This window comes from Syngnathus typhle, linkage group LG9 (assembly GCF_033458585.1).
Source record: "Syngnathus typhle isolate RoL2023-S1 ecotype Sweden linkage group LG9, RoL_Styp_1.0, whole genome shotgun sequence".
Lineage (NCBI taxonomy): Eukaryota > Metazoa > Chordata > Actinopteri > Syngnathiformes > Syngnathidae > Syngnathus > Syngnathus typhle.
In genome coordinates this window covers 14,586,185-14,603,314 of record NC_083746.1, presented here as the reverse complement: position 1 = coordinate 14,603,314, position 17,130 = coordinate 14,586,185, and the positions used below count along the sequence as shown (strand labels likewise).

General features: G+C 44.2%; 1 protein-coding gene and 1 long non-coding RNA gene across 17 annotated transcripts in view; both read right to left on the bottom strand.

Moving 5' to 3' along the window:
- The window catches only part of rab3gap1 (RAB3 GTPase activating protein subunit 1), a 247,591-nt gene that overhangs the window by 142,841 nt on the left and 87,620 nt on the right, over positions 1–17,130 (bottom strand). For 15 of the 16 annotated variants that reach the window (XR_009715772.1, XM_061287379.1, XM_061287381.1 and 12 more), the window contains 2 exons: positions 6,867–6,935; positions 4,541–4,614 (listed from right to left, as the gene is read on the bottom strand). Coding sequence is in view for 15 of the 16 variants with exons in the window: in XM_061287379.1 (XP_061143363.1) it covers positions 4,541–4,614; positions 6,867–6,935 (143 nt within the window). In the remaining variant the exon portion in view is untranslated. Of the gene's footprint in view, positions 1–4,540; positions 4,615–6,866; positions 6,936–7,176; positions 7,304–17,130 lie in introns of all 16 variants that reach the window. The other variant, XM_061287382.1, reaches the window with a different exon arrangement.
- LOC133159959 (uncharacterized) lies at positions 8,656–11,144 on the bottom strand. Its single transcript, XR_009715775.1, has 2 exons — positions 9,580–11,144; positions 8,656–9,505 (listed from the first exon to the last, which is right to left on the bottom strand). It is a non-coding gene; the product is annotated as an uncharacterized LOC133159959 (long non-coding RNA).

The window sequence follows — 17,130 nt, the reverse complement described above, 5'->3', positions numbered from 1 at the left end:
TCCGACCGAGTCCGAGTCCCTGAGTCCGAACCGAGTCCACAGCCCTGGTGCTGAGGGCGTGATAGCAAGTGAGATTACGGCAGGATGATGGAAGAATGAATGAAGACAGGCAGGGAATGCATGTACGACATGGGATGTGCACGGCTGTAACTGAGGTGGACTTCAATGTCTGCCTGCTCACGGCCATCATGAAGTTAAATGTTGTGGGACAGGGGTTGAGATGTGATGGTGAATAAATGGGTGCCTTTGTGTCTGTTAGTTTGTACGTGTGTGCGCGCATATGAATGGCCTAGGTAGTTGATGTGGAGGCGGCGTGATCAAAATTGAAGATAAGATCCCTCTCGCCTGTAAGTGTAATACAAATTGAGATGAATAGGATTTGATGATTATTCAGGGGCACCAGTGACGTCAAATGGTTTAATGGAGAAGGCCTGTTTCCTGTGGCTGGACAAGACAGGACCATCTAGTCCAGCCGGGATGGGTATAATAATGTGTCCGGGACACCTTGCTGGTCCTTTTCGCTCCCCAACGACGCTATTGACACATTACGTTAATGTGTCAAAACGGTGGGGGAGTAGAATGATTTAATCTATTGTAAGAGTCAATGTTTTGTCAAATGTAATTGTTTTTGGAGTCTTAACAGGACACGTAAGAATTCAACACACAGTGATGAGAGGAGCAGAAGAAACATCTCGAATGAGCACATCTCACGTGCCGTCCAGCTGGCCGGCAAAGGAGATACGTGGTATCATCTGTCCCAGTGCGCCCCAGTGAAGGTTTCCTGCAAGGAACCAGATCCGCCATCGACAGCGTCCCCGCCCTCAGTTCAAACAGAGGCAGAATAATCCTCTTCCCCCTTGGTGGCCAGGTAGTCCACCCTGAGCCACTGAAGACAACGACCACGCAGCAGATATTTCCAAGTTCTCCCCGGACGGAGCCGAGCTGAAAAAGGGGGTGAGAATCGTGCTCACCCTCCACCAGTGGGCGTGCCAAGCCCTCAACGGCTGAACAATCACGAGCAATTTTTATCTTGAACTGTTAATATTGATAACATTCTGGTCGCCTAAGGCAGAGGACCGTGTGAGACTTTTCCTGCAAAATAATATCTAGCCGCAGGTTTTTCACTCATACAATATTTGTACTGGAGTATTGAGGAAAAACCTCATCTTCACTGGAAGTTATTGCTGTCATTGTATTTTCTTACTTATGTTTGATTGATCGAGGTTGACATAATCATATGATAAAACAGGAGGGATATGTTAGGGTTTGCAAAATATCTTCATCGTATGATTATGTTGGAATGTAACCTGTAATAATTTACCTAGCTTGTCCTGTCTTAACAAAAGTAGTAGACCAAAGCACTAAGATCTTTTCAACTGATTGACTAGCTGCAGAGGAAGCAATCAAAGTTGCTTTGTTTACACAAAGTCGTAAAAGGCCTCCTGCTATGCTTTGATCAGCAGGGAAGCGGCTTCACCCCATCCTGTGTTCCCACACGCCCACTTTCAACCCCACTCTGTTTCTCTCAATAAATATGCACCTGATGAGGCCTGAGTCAGACTTCATTCGATCATCGCTGTAAGCACAGCGACGAATGGACTCTCCACCTGCCAGGTGTCTAAAACGACTAACTTGTCTCCAGTGTGGTTCTTGCAAAATAAGTTAGAATGAGCACTAGCCTAACATTCATCACTTCACATGCTTTGATACCTTTATCTTGAACATATTCAGAACATGAAAAATAGAGAGAAAAAATCAAATAAAGTAATTAACATTTAAAGCGCCATCAATTGATGAATTTGTTGATTCATAATGGTTGCACACAGCACTCAGCCAAAATGTTTCAGTACGTTTTAGTACGACTAGTAAATTCCAAGGTCGCATCGCTTCCCAGCATTACAGCAAAAGGGTCAGATGGCATCATTGAATAGCTGTTGTACCCGTGAGGATATTTCATTTTAAAATAGGCTGCTCCGTTAATGTTTCGACTAAATTTACGGATCGATATGGAAGGGAAACACAGGTAAGCAGTACCAATGTGTTAGGTCGAACTTTAGTCAGTTCCGATCATTTTATAGGAGATCGTTTGAGAAACGCGATTGTTTACACTTTGCCGAGGCTCATGGGAGTCTGCGAGCTGAGGCTCAATGGAGTTTGCGGGCTGTTAATGCTATAGTGATAGCTGCTATATGCACGAGGCTATTTCATGTCAAAATAGGTTGCTCTGTTAATGTTTCGAGTAAATTTACGGATCGATATGGAAGACAAACACAGGTAAGCAGTACCAATGCATTAAATCGAACTTTAGTCAGTTCTGATCATTTTATAGGAGTTTGAGAAACGCGATTGTTTACAGAGGGCTCATTGGTTATTGGCTAGTAGATGCATAACGCAACCCTAGTCAACCTCAGTTTGTTGCAGTATAGCTTATATTTTATGCGCCTTTTACTCATATATGAAATCATTTCTCAAATAAAAAATTCAAGGAGGGTGCGCTAAGGCGCAGTCTATAATCTATTATTATGACTGCTGGGATTGGCTGCAGCATGCCCGTGACACCCATGGTGACAAACGCAGGGATGAGAATGGCAAATGTGAAAAAAAACCCCACTGAAAACCTGACTTACAGCCAAGCCCCAATCGCTATATTGCCAGCACCTGCTACAACTCGTTAGGTCCCCTACTTAACCTCCGTGTATTCTGCCAGTGGTTGTCAGTTCGTCTACTTACCCTGCCCGTGACACCACTGCCTTTTTGTCCCCTGAACGATTTCTGTTGTCAACTGCTTCTGTAAATAGACCGACTACGCCCTGATCGCCGCCTGCCCCGACTACTTGCTCGTCCTTTGACCACACTTCTGATCGCCGCCTGTCTCGACAACCTGCCTGCCTCCGACTACGCGCTGTGCTCTGCTGCTCATCCACGCCAGACCGCAACCCCAGCGTTCCACTTCCTCTTTTCCCCTTTTTCAATAAAGGATCCTGTTGCACTTGGTCGCCCTGTCTCTGTTCCGTGAAACGGGGATGTGTGTGTGTGTGCTACCGGCTATATATATTGTCAAGTGACATGGTGGTACGAGATGGTGTAAAATTAGGTAGTGAATTTGGCCCAGGCACATTGGCTATCCCAAAACATGTAGTAGTTCAAAATTTCACCAGGAGATGGTGTTAAAGCTTGACATAGGGGTGACCTGATGGAAATTAACAAATCTAATAAATTAAATAGTTAGCAATTGGGAGGACACGACCTGTTATTTTGATATATATATATATATATATATATATCATTGAAGATGTATTCTTTAACGATGTAATGACAATAGCGTAACATTAGCTTACATATAACATCATGTTACTTTCTAAACCCAAATGCTTGTAAAAGTACAAAAGTACCTTTGTGTTTTTTTGTTTCGATGTGCTCCTTAATGTTCCTAGCGCCGCAACCTCCATACACAGAGAATACACAAAACTTTCCCCGGAACATCTACTTTATGGATATGTTCCGTCAGGCACGTGGTTACGGACTGTGTTCCGAGTTGTACGATGACGCTGCTCTCGAGCCATGCCCAACTGAAGCAGTTCTTGATCCCGTTCGGCTTGTCTATTTTCCTGGCACGATGCTCATGCTGGTGAAAACTTTTGCTGAGTAGGCCCAAAATCTATCTAACTAAATAACTCGTCTATAAGTGATGAAAACCCAATCGCAAATTCACATAGTGGCGGTGTAAAAACACTAGTTCTCTGCCTAAGTTACGTTAACAAGTGGAAATTGTGGCAAAAGTAGCGCCAAAATTACGTAAGGCGGATGTTGTTGCATCACTGCTGCCAGTGAGTTAGGTTTACCGAGGCAAGCCGATTTCCGTCCCCACAGCTTAACTAATTTTGCCTTGAGATGTGCCAAAAGATGTCGTCGCGGGGGGCGAATGCTCGTGAGTCGCCGAGGCAAACGTTGCCCAGCCAGCTGGCCGGCTGCTTCCATACCCCACTCCATATAAAAAAAAAATTCTCAACGGATTTACACGATTCACAAAAATGATACTTTCAACGGAAAAAAACACTGATATTTCTCATCCCTGGACAAGCGGTACAGAAACTGGATCAGCTAGATCTTATTGTATGCAGTAAAGTTATCCACAGTAACCCCGGATAAGCGTTGGAAGGGGAGGCGAGGCGAGGCGAGGCGAGGCGGAGGAAGGAAGGAAGGAAGGAAGGAAGGAAGGAAGGAAGGAAGGAAGGAAGGAAGGAAGGAAGGAAGGAAGGCTGGATGGATGGAAGGAAGGCTGGAAGGCTGGATGGAAGGAAGGCTGGATGGAAGGAAGGCTGGATGGGTTTGGGGTTGGGTGGATGGGGTTGGGTTGATGGATGAATGGATGAATGAATGACTGAATGGATGGATGGACGGATGGATGGATGGAAGGAAGGAAGGCTAGATGGAAGGAAGGAAGGAAGGAAGGCTGGATGGAAGGAGGGCTGGATGGGTTTGGGGTTGGGTGGATGGATGGGCTGCAAGCCGTAAACAAGAAAAAAAGTAAATGTCTTACCCAGTAAACACTGAGGGTGTTCAACTGTCTTGATCCGGAGTGACCAGTGAGGCGCATGGAGAGGGTCAAGGTCACTGTAAACAATGTATTGCAGCAACTTTATCAAGATGAGTTTCCCTTTTATTGAATATTGGAATTCCATCCATCCATCTATCTATCCCATCCATCCATCTCATCCATCCCACCCATCCAGTCCACCCATCCATAATAGCACCTAAATACTAACAAAATTTGGGTTTTAAAGGAGTCATTGACCACATATAAACATAGTGAATTATACCCCGTAAAGACGTGCTCTCAGTTACAAAGATGGAAAGCATTATATAAAACCGTGTTTGCCAACCAGGGGCACATTGCAGGGGGTTGGTGGAAAAGAAATATTTCAAAGTTCATTTCATTAGTCCGTCAATAAAATGGTCACATCAAAGGACAACATTGGATCATTCAAAGATCCTCACTGAACTTCTGGAGTGAGTTTGCTGCACTGAAAGTAAAGGGGCCAAATATTATTGCACGCCCCACTTTTCAGTTTATTTGTTAAAAAAGTTTAAATTATCCAATAAATTTCGTTCCACTTCACGATTGTGTCCCACTTGTTGATTCTTGACAAAAAATTAAAATTTTATATCTTTATGTTTGAAGCCTGAAATGTGGCGAAATGTTAAAAAGTTTAAGGGGGCCGAATACTTTCGCAAGGCACTCTATTATATATATATATATATATATATACGTATATATCATTGAAGATTTATTCTTTAACGATATCATGACAATATCATGACAATAGCGTAACATTAGCTTACGTGTAACATGTTACTTTCTAAACCCACATGCTTGTAAAATAAAAAAGTACCTTTGTGTTTTTTGTTTCGATGTGCTCCTTAATGTTCCTAGCGCCGCGACCGCCATAGCTGATCATATCTTGACAGAGAATACACAAAACCTTCCCCGGGACATATACTTTACGGTATGTTCCGTCAGGCACGTGGTTACAGACTGTGTTCCGAGTTGTACGATGACGCTGCTCTCGAGCCATGCCCATCTGAAGCAGTTCTTGATCCCGTTCGTCTTGTCTATTTCCCAGGTACGATCCTTATACTGGCAAAAACCTTTGCTGAGTAGGCCCTTGTTCTATCTAACTAAATAACTCGTGTTATCATTATTATTATAAGTGATGAAAACCCAATCGCATATTCACAAGTTAACAAGTGGAAATGATGTGACGAAAGTAGCGCCAAAATGCTGCCGAAAATTAGGCGGATGTTGTTGCATCACTATTGCCAGTGAGTTAGGTTTACTGAGGCAAGCCGGTTTCCGTACACACTAATTTTGCCTTGAGATGTGCCAAAAGATGCCGTCGCAGCGGGCGGGCGAATGCTCGCGAGTCGCCGAGGCTAACGTTGCCCGGCCAGCTGGCCGGCCGCTTCCATACCTCCCGCCCCATATATATAAAAAAAATAATAATAATTCTCAACGGAGTCACACGATTCACGAAAATTATACTTTCGACGGAAAAAAACACGGAAATGCGCGGATCCCAGAAAATTCTCATCCCTGAATAAAACATTTCAATCATTTCAAAATTGTCCACGTAGTGGGGTTGGAGGACGATATAAAAAAGGTGGTCAGCAACAACGTACAGATGTAGGTTTTTGTTTTGCTACTTTATAATCTCTTGTCACTTCAGACGGTGAGAAGATGTCTTTTTTTTTATAGAATACAAAAATTATAGTATGGTTACAGACATATATGAAGATTTTTTCATTAAAAAGCTGAAGTAGTTACAGGCCAATGTAGAGATATTTTCAAATATCAAAATAAAAACAAATAAACTTAAAATATCACCACAGCTGCACTTAAGGAATCACAATATGGCATATATATAGTGTAAAAAAACTGAATTATAGTGAGAAAAAAACAAGAGTCATGTTAAGATTGGGCGGCTCGGTGGAACACTGGGTAGCACGTCCGCCTCACAGTTAGGAGGGTGCCGGTTCGATTCCACCTACGGCCCTCCCTATGTGGAGTTTGCATGTTCTCCCCGGGCCCGCGTGGGTTTTCTCCGGGCACTCCGGTTTCCTCCCACATCCCAAAAACATGCTTGTTAGGCCGATTGAGCACTCCAAATTGTCCCTAGGTGTGAGTGCGAGTGCGTATGGTTGTTTGTCTCTGTGTGCCCTGCGATTGGCTGGCAACCAGTTCAGGGTGTCCCCCGCCTACTGCCCAATGACGGTTGGGATAGGCTCCAGCACGCCCGCGACCCCCGTGGGGACTAAGCGGTACAGAAAATGGATGGATGGATGTTGAGATTCAAGGACTTGCTTACCTGTAGACATCATTGTCCAAAACTGTGCCTTCTGTCAAGTCAGGCCAAGTGGTTGAAAGATGAAGCTCACTTTGAAAAGAAAAATAAATTTTTATGGTAATAAATCATGAAAAGGGTATGATTGATCAAGTTTTCATATGGGCTTCACTGTTTTTCGTTACAAAAATGTATAACACCCTTAACCCTTAGATGCATAAGTGGGTCAAATATTTTTTAAATATCTTTGTAATTGAAAACTGTTATTGCATATTCCAGGAATTACTCAAAAAAACATGTTTTTGACATTATGCTATTGACATTTTTAACTTACCTATTATATATTTTGAGAAGCTGTAGTTTTTGTATTACTACCCCAAGTTTCCATAAGTGGGTCAAAAATGACCCGCATGCATTTTCTATGGAATCCAATGGGAACCTTTGATCCTCATCAACTGTGGCTGTGGACCACACAATCTATATGAGAAGTGTCACTCATAAATATATTTTACATAGCAAGAGCTGATACATGTAAGTATTATCTCATAGAATATGTACAAGGCCATGATGTCGATTGGGAGATTTGAAGACATTCGCCGTACCTTGCGCTTTGATGATAAAAGGACCAGAGCCTTCCGGCTGGAAACAGACCACATGGTAGCCTTTCGTTATGTATGGGACCTGTTTCTGGTCAATTGCCGACAGTGCTTCATCCCCAGTTATTGTGTTGCTGTGGACGTACAGCTTGTGCCTTTCAGAGGTAGGTGCAAGTTCCTACAGTACATGCCAAGCAAGCCTGCAAAGTACGGCCCAAAAGTATTTTGGGTTTGTGATGCACGCATCGTCTATGGAATAGATGGCATAGTTTACACGGGGAGACAACCAGGAGAAGAAGTTCCGAAGAATCTGGGTGAAACCATTGTCCAGCAGTTGTGTAGTCAATTTAGACACACAGGTCGAAACATAACAATGGACAACTTCTTCATCAGTGTGCCTCTTGCACGGCATTTCTTGGATACGGATCTCACCATTGTGGGGACTCTACGCCAGAACAAGCCAGATATCCCTCTTCTGATGAAGCCTTCGAAGTCCAGGGAGGTTCACAGCACAGAGTTTGGATTCAATGACAACCTTACCATAGCTATGTCAGGAAGAAAGGAAAAGCTGTTGTGCTCCTGAGCACGATGCACCACGACAAAGTAGTAGATGAAACTAGCGCGAAGAAAAAAGAAGTGATCACATTTTACAAGAAGATGAAAGGAGGTGTCGACACCACTGACCAGATAGTTGGCACATACACCTGCAAGCGCCAAACACAGAGGTGGCCACCTGAATGCCTACACCACACAGCTCAACACCCAGATTTCAAGAGTGGCATCACCAATGCAAGACGGCTCTTCCTCAAAGAGCTGTCAAAGGAGCTTGTCACACCACACATGAGGAGTCTGCTGTAACGCTGCCCCTAGTTACAAACGCCGACTATAGACAAAATGGAAAGGTGTGGGGTGACAAAACCCACAACCCAGCCACAGGAAAGTAGTAGCCTGGGCCAACCAAAGAGAAAGAGGTGTCAGATCTGCCCAAGCAGAAAAGACCGGAAGATCAGCAATAGGTGTGTACCTGTGTGCAATGATCACAGCCAGAAGATGGTAGTTTGCCTGAACTGCAGGCAGTGATGAAAAAACGAGGCAACACACACACAATTCACAGTTTTTTTTATTGTTGTTCCATGTACCGTTTTTTTTCCATGTATAATGCGCCCCCATGTATAATACGCACCCTAAAAATGGCATGTGAATGCTGGAAAAAAGCCTGTACCCCATGTATAATACGCACCCAAATCTTTTTTTTTTTTTAAGTCCCAATGATCGTCACACACGCATCTGGGTGTGGTGAAATTTGTCCTCTGCATTTGACCCATCCCTGTGTGATTTTGATCCATCCCCTGGGTGAGAGGGGAGCAGTGAGCAGCAGCGGCGCCACGCTCGGGAATCATTTGGTGATCTAACCCCCCCAATTCCAACCCTTAATGCTGAGTGCCAAACAGGGAGGTAATGGGTCCCATTTTTATCGTTTTTGGTATGGTCTTAACTAGGCTGGATGTATTTATTTTGTTGGCGTTGATTTCTCCGACTGCCCGTAAAGGCACCACCGCAATCAGTTAGGTTAAAAAATTCCACAGCATCTGGTGGGAAAACTGGAACGCCTGGGCTTCGGCACCCCCCTTCGGAACTGGCTGCTAGACTTCCTCACCAACAGACCTCAGTCAGTCCGGGTCGGACAGAACACCTCAGATGTCATCACCCTCAGCACAGGCTCCCCTCAGGGCTGCGTCCTGAGCCCCCTGCTGTTCACCCTGATGACAGACGACTGCGTCCCCAGGTTCACCACCAATCACATTGTGAAGTTTGCAGACGACACAACGGTGGTGGGCCTCATCAGCGATAACGACGACCTGGACTATAGAGAGGAGGTGGAGCAGTTGGTGGGCTGGTGCAGAGACAATGGCCTGATCCTGAATGTGGAGAAGATGAAGGAGATCATCGTCGACTTCAGGAAGAACCAGCCTCACCACGCTCCACTGATCATCAACAGCTCAGATGTGGAGGTGGTCAGCAGCACTAAATTCCTGGGGGTCCACATCACAGACGACCTCACCTGGACTGGGACCACCACGACACTGGTCAAGAGGGCACAGAAGCGATTGTACTTCCCGCGGAGGATGAGGAGAGCCCACCTGCCCCCACCCATCATGAGAACGTTCTACCGAAGCACCATAGAGAGCATTCTGACGAGCTGTCTCTCGGTGTGGTGTGGGGGTTGCAGCGCCTCCGATTGGAAGAACGTAAGGAGAGTGGTGAGGACAGCAGAGAGGATCATCGGGGCTCCTCTTCCCTCCATTCAGGACTTGTCATCCCAGCGCTGCGTGTCCCGAGCCCAAAATATTATTAGTGACCCATCACACCCCCACCAAAGACTGTTCTCCCTGCTACCCTCTGGGAAGAAGTTTCGCAGCATCAGCTGCAGGTCTACCAGGTTCTGCAATAGTTTTTTCCCTACTGTCGTCAGACTGTTGAACAGTCAACTTAGCATTCCCCTGCGCACTTTGTAAATACTGTTTTTGGTCCTTCATTGCTGCACTTTATATTTATCTTATTTATCTTATCTTGTTTCATACTATTTATATAGAAATGTCACTTTTTATCCAGCCGAAATGTCATTCCTTTGTTGAGAGCCGTATGCAACGTAATTTCGTTTTGTGTGCACTGAGTGTTTACAAAATGACAATAAAGTCTGTCTAAGTCTAAGTCTAACATGAAAAGAGAGGAAAGTGACGTGTGGACATGTGAAAAAGGGTATGGGAGAGAAGTTGAAGAGGAATAAAAACACCCTTGGAAACCCAAACTTGCCCCACGTCGTGACTCGGAGCCGCAACAAATGTTTCAGATTTGTGTAGGGTACATTGTGTCAGCAAACGAGCAGGTGATCGAGCAAGCGTCTGATACGAGAGCATTGCGTTCGTATGGAGCGTGTTTGAAGTGAACAGCAGAGTTAAAAGGAACGAGGCAAAGTGTTGTGAAGTAAAATATTACCTGTAATACGCATTTTGTTATTTGCTGATTGTATTAAACTATCACATTCATTGTCAGTCAAGAAGAGAAGAGGACTATTCACATCGGATCCATAGTGCGCATGCGCAGTGATACTGCCTCCGTATGACGGCGAGTCCGCGATGGAGATTAAAAAACAAACAATATTTGACAATAACACAGGTTTCTCTTCCTGTCTTTGGTAATGTCACCCTGTCTTTTTGTTCCACGTCTTTGTCGGTCAGTCCTGTTGTTGGTTTTGTTAGAGAGTTATGTTAGTTTACCAAGTCTGTGTTTTGAGTTCCTCCAATGAACCCTGGTCCAAGCTGCACTTGGTCGCCCTGCTCCTTTCCACACTCCATCCGTGACAAGATTTTCTTCAAAAATTGTTGTACCATGATTTTCTTCAAAAAAAATAATTAAAAAATAAAATTTAAAAAAAAATTGTACCCATGTATAATGCGCACAATAAATTACCGTTTTTTTCCGTGTATAGTGCGCCCCCATGTATAGTACGCACCCCTAAAAATGGCATGCTGATGCTGGAAAAAAGCTTGTACCCATGTATAATACGCACCCAATTTTTATGAATTTTTTTAATTTTTTTTTTTTTTTTAAGTCCCAATGATCGTCACACACGCAGGGAGGCAATGGGTCCCATTTTTATAGTCTTTGGTATGGTCTTAACTAGGCTGGATGTAATTTTTTTTGTTGCCGTTGATTTCTCTGACTGCCCGTAAACGCACCACCGCGCTCCGTGCGCGCACGGGACAGCAAACGAGCAGGCGATCGAGCAAGCGTCTGATACGAGAGCATTGCGGTCGCATGGAGCGTGTTTGAAGTGAACAGCAGAGAAGAAAGGAACAAGGCAAAGTGTTGTGAAATAAAATATTGCCTGTAATACGGATTTAGGTAGAGAACTGAACTCTCGCTCTTTATATAGCTGACGTGTCTTGCGCATCTGTAATGGCGGCCTCCGTATAATATCCGGTTTGCGTGTGTGTGCGTGTGTGCGAGAGCGAGAGAGAGCGAGCGAGAGAGCGCAAGAGAGAACGCTCAACCGTAGCGCGCCGCCGACCGCCCAACTCGATTATTGTGACAGAGCCGTCGCTGAAATTTAGAAGATATTTTTAAAGTCCTGATGTACTTTCTAAAATTTAAGTGGACCTCAGTGCGCACTGCGCAGGGAGCTTAATTTGGTGCAGCGCGCCGGGCGCTCACTGTCGCATTGCTTAAAGAGCGCCTTTGTGTTTTAGGATGAACAGCAGAGACCAAAGGAACAAGGCAAAGTGTTGTGAAATAAAATATTACCTGTAATACGCATTTTGTTATTTGCTGATTGAAACTGCTAATTAAACTGTGAATTGAAACTAATAGGAAGAAAACAACTCTCGCTCTTTATATAGCTGACGTGTCTTGCGCATCCGTTCTGTGCATTTTATTTCAAAAAACTTTGCCTTTCTTCTCTGCTGTTCACTTCAAACACGCTCCATGCGACCACAATGCTCTCGTATCAGACGCTTGCTCGATCACCTGCTCGTTTGCTGTCCCGTGCGCGCACGGAGCGCGGTGGTGCGTTTACGGGCAGTCGGAGAAATCGACGCCAACAAAAAAAATTACATCCAGCCTAGTTAAGACCATACCAAAGACTATAAAAATGGGACCCATTGCCTCCCTACGTGTGTGACGATCATTGGGACTTAAAAAAAAATATATATATATATATATACTTTTTTTTGTACCCATGTATAATGCGCACCCCAGATTTTAGGACAATAAATTAGTTAAATTTTGCGCACTATACACGGAAAAAAACGGTAGTCTTTGGTATGGTCTTAACTAGGCTGGATGTAATTTTTTTTGTTGGCGTTGATTTCTCCGACTGCCCCTAAACGCACCACCGCGCTCCGTGCGCGCACGGGACAGCAAACGAGCAGGCGATCGAGCAAGCGTCTGATACGAGAGCATTGCGGTCGCATGGAGCGTGTTTGAAGTGAACAGCAGAGAAGAAAGGAACAAGGCAAAGTGTTGTGAAATAAAATATTACCTGTAATACGGATTTAGGTAGAGAACTGAACTCTCGGTCTTTATATAGCTGACGTGTCTTGCGCATCTGTAATGGCGGCCTCCGTATAATATCCGGTTTGCGTGTGTGTGTGTGTGTGCGCGTGTGTGCGAAAGCGAGAGAGAGCGAGCGAGAGAGCGCGAGAGAGAACGCTCAACCGTAGCGCGCCGCCGACCGCCCAACTCGATTATTGTGACAGAGCCGTCGCTGAAATTTAGAAGATATTTTTAAAGTCCTGATGTACTTTCTAAAATTTAAGTGGACCTCAGTGCGCACTGCGCAGGGAGCTTAATTTGGTGCAGCGCGCCGGGCGCTCACTGTCGCATTGCTTAAAGAGCGCCTTTGTGTTTTAGGATGAACAGCAGAGACCAAAGGAACAAGGCAAAGTGTTGTGAAATAAAATATTACCTGTAATACGCATTTTGTTATTTGCTGATTGAAACTGCTAATTAAACTGTGAATTGAAACTAATAGGGAGAAAACAACTCTCGCTCTTTATATAGCTGACGTGTCTTGCGCATCCGTTCTGTGCATTTTATTTCACAACACTTTGCCTTTCTTCTCTGCTGTTCACTTCAAACACGCTCCATGCGACCGCAATGCTCTCGTATCAGACGCTTGCTCGATCACCTGCTCGTTTGCTGTCCCGTGCGCGCACGGAGCGCGGTGGTGCGTTTATGGGCAGTCGGAGAAATCGACGCCAACAAAAAAAATTACATCCAGCCTAGTTAAGACCATACCAAAGACTATAAAAATGGGACCCATTGCCTCCCTACGTGTGTGACGATCATTGGGACTTAAAAAAAAAAAAAAAAAAAAAAAATTAAAAAAAAAAAAAAACTTTTTTTTTGTACCCATGTATAATGCGCACCCCAGATTTTAGGACAATAAATTAGTTAAATTTTGCGCACTATACACGGAAAAAAACGGTAGTTAAATTTCATGGAAAAAAAACGGTAATTTTTCTTGTTCAAAAATTTTAAAAAGTGAAAAATAAAGAAAATTCAAACATTAAATAATTATTGTGTAAATAATGTAAATATAATACTAAGTGTTATATAGATGATTATTCTTAAGCAAAATGGCAAATGTCTGCAGGCTCTAGAGCATTTTCTATTCGGGCTCCAGAGCTTTGGAATGCCCTACCAATGGATATTAGGACTGCTACCTCAGTAGAAACATTTAAGACACGTTTAAAGACACATTTCTATGACATGGCCTTTAACTAACTTGTAGTGGCCGATTCGGCTGGAGTTTGTTTTCTCTCCCTCTCCACCCCCTCCCTCCCCCCTCCCCGGCCGGGGAGGTGGTTAGGTGGCACCCATGCTGACAGCGGCTATCTGGATTCTCGTGGGCCAATTCAGGAAAGGGGAACTGCAGCTCAACCTCCTCGAAGAGCACTGCCAGGACAATTGAGGGCTCCTTCGGCAGCCCTCTGCTGTGACATGGACATCCACTTTTTATTTAATTGATTTTCATGTTGTATCATTTGTGCCCTCTCTGCATCCATTTCAACCTGGTGATCCTGAAAGGGGGATCCTTCCATCTGTGGTCCCTTCTCAAGGTTTCTCATTTTCCCCTGCTAGGGGTTTTTAAGTTTTTCCTTGCCCTTTTGGGAGCTTAAGATCAGGGGATGCTTTGAGAATAATTGTCAATTTCTGTCTATGTGAAGCCCTTTGAGACTGCTTGTGATTTGGGGCTATACAAATAAACTTGACTTGACTTGACTTGGCAAAAGATGGCATAAAACGCATTCATTCTAATATGGGTCATTTTTGACCCACTTATGGAAGAGTGTAGGGTTCAGTCACTCATACATCTAAGGGTTAAGATGCTAGGTTTTCACAATATAGAAAAACAAAACAGTTCTCCCTAAAAATGTTCTCATTACAGGACACAGTTTTTTTGGGGAGGATTGTCAGCACTCAAAATTTTTGCACATTTAAATTTTTGCCGACTGGTCTTGTCTATAGTGTTGTTTTAAGACGTCATTGTAGTTAGGTTGCAAAAACACAAGCATTTCTTGGTTTTACTGTTTCCAATCCACTCGTGCCTTATGACAAGTGAGGATAGACTTGCATATTTTGCACGTAACCATGCTACTATCTGTCTGATTTTGATAAAATACATTTAACACATTTGTACCATAGAACAGCTGTGTGCAATAGTGCGGCAATGATTAAATTTGACGGTTATGATACAGGGTAAAGCTTTGCGCTGCTGCCCTCATTTCTCAGCACCAGTCCAGCCGAACTAGTGAAGCTAACTTGTGTGTCTATCGTGTAATATGTCTTGTCACCGTGGGATAGGGAAAACGTAATTTCGATGTCTTCGTGTGTCTCGGCATGTGAAGATGTTGACAATAAAGCAGACTTTGATTTTTTTACTTTTTTTTTTGACTATTCTCAACCATTAAGAGCTACAAGCATATCAGACCTGGCTTTCTGACTTGTGCAGAGACTGTAGTTAGACTGTATCGCTGGAATCCTCAGCAAAGTGGCATGCGATTCAAAGTCTATAAGACTATAAGACTATAAGTCGCAGTTTTTGCCATAAATTGGCCGAGGGTACTACTTATAATCAGGAGCGACTTATATATGTGGAATTCTCAACACATTACTTGATCATTACCACATTACTTCTCGTATTTTCACGACCAAAGGGTGCACCGTACTAAAAGGCGTAGTCTCAGTAAGTGTGCCATTACTGTATTTAACACAGACATAGGGCGCACCGCATCATAGGGTGCATGCATGCCATGATTTACAATAAACAAAAAAAATGTCACGGGATCAAGAAAGTGAGTTCGGTTGTACTTTATTCTACTGTTTAACCATGTACTCTACTGTACTTACATTATTGTTGATCGATATTCATACGCAAATCCGTCCAAGTCATTTTCTGTATCCGAATTAAACAGTTGGGCAAGTTTGCCATCTGACATGCCAATTTCGCTCATCATTGTCTCGTTGTCACATTGCTCTTCGGCAATGATCCCGGCTTTCCAGGAAGCTTGAATTGTGCCTCGTTAGCATGTCTCTTTGTCGATGCCATTTTAGAGGGTCCTAATGCTGTTTTCTTTGCACAAACGATTGTATTTATTTATCAATGGCGGCGGAGGTACACACTCCACGTCTTACATGAAGTCCTCTGATTGGTTTATGCCTGTTTATTACGTCTCTGTGTGGCGGAAGCAAACGGTAGTATTTATCAATGGCGGCGGAGGTACGTACTTTGCTCAAACGATAGTATTTATTTACCAATTGTGGCGGAGGTACGTACTCCTCTACGTGTTACATCCAGTCGTCTGATTGGTTTACCCCCCCGATCGACGTAAAACGTAATGTCTTCTGACTGGTTCATCGGATGCCTGTATATTCCGTCTCTGTGTGACGGAAGCCACACAAAACAATGGTGGCGAAGGTACGTACTCCTTTACGTGACACGTCTAGTCCTGTGATTGTTTTTATTGTCCTGATCTACGTGGCAGAAGCCAGACAAAACAATGGTGGTAAAGGTACGTACTCCGTGTCACGTCTAGTCCTCTGATTTGTTGTTTTTGTCCCGATCTACGTCTACGCCTGTATATTACAGAAGCCACACAAAACAACTTGACAGATTTTTGAATTTGGTTCACACAAAAAGACGCGCCTTCTTAAAAGGCGCACCTTGTTTTTTTGAGAAAATGAAAGGCCTTTATGTGCAGCCTATAGTTGTGAAAATACGGTACTGGTATAGTTGACAAATGAACAGCGGTGCAGAAAGAGTCGGAACAGCGGCAATGAGCGCTCATAGCACAGGCTGTGCCTCTGAGCAATGTGCTTCATTAAGGACAAGCGCTGGGTGCGCGGTTGGCTGCACACGTAGGAAAAAAGCACTGTCGTCCAGGAGTCGGGACAGCAACCATGAGCGCTGATAGTGTGGGACGTGCCTCTGAGCAATGTGCGTCACTGTGGACAGGACTGAGTTCAAGCGCAGGAGGCGCCAGTCGGCCACGCATGAGGGAAGACTCACCAACCAGTGCAGCAGGAGTCTAGACACATAACAATATCACTTCTTTGTTCTTTTGTTTACTGTAAAGGTACAATACATGCAAAGAAATGTGTGGGAATGGCTATTTAGAGAATGGGAAAGGCTTATGTAGCGTAAAACTATTAAAGAGGGTTTAAAAAGTGTGTACTGGACCACAATGCAACAGGAGATTCATGCCCAACCATGTCTCACTTTGGTTTCGCTATGCATCTTCTTCATATTGACGATATGGTCCTTTGAAGGTGTAGATGTTATATTTGGGGCAAATGTCAGTTAGCCAGCTGACATCTTATAACATGGTCTGCAGTCTGTTCCCCTGGTGGTATTGTGCTGGCCTCTGCAATGAATCCGCAAAGTCGGGAAGAGATTTGTTTCCATTCCATGTTCCATTTGCTGTCTGCCCAAGTTGTAACATTCCTGCCTGACTGGTCAGCTTTATTCAGCAGCTCCAGTGCAGCAGGGACAAACGGTTGTCTCGACTTGAGTTGCTGGAGAGAAGACGATCGTCCAGAAGGTGATCGGGCGCCTGTGCCCGGCGAGCTCTCTTACCGCGGAGCTCAGATGGTTGGATGCCTGCAAATGTGTACAGTTCGTCCGTTGG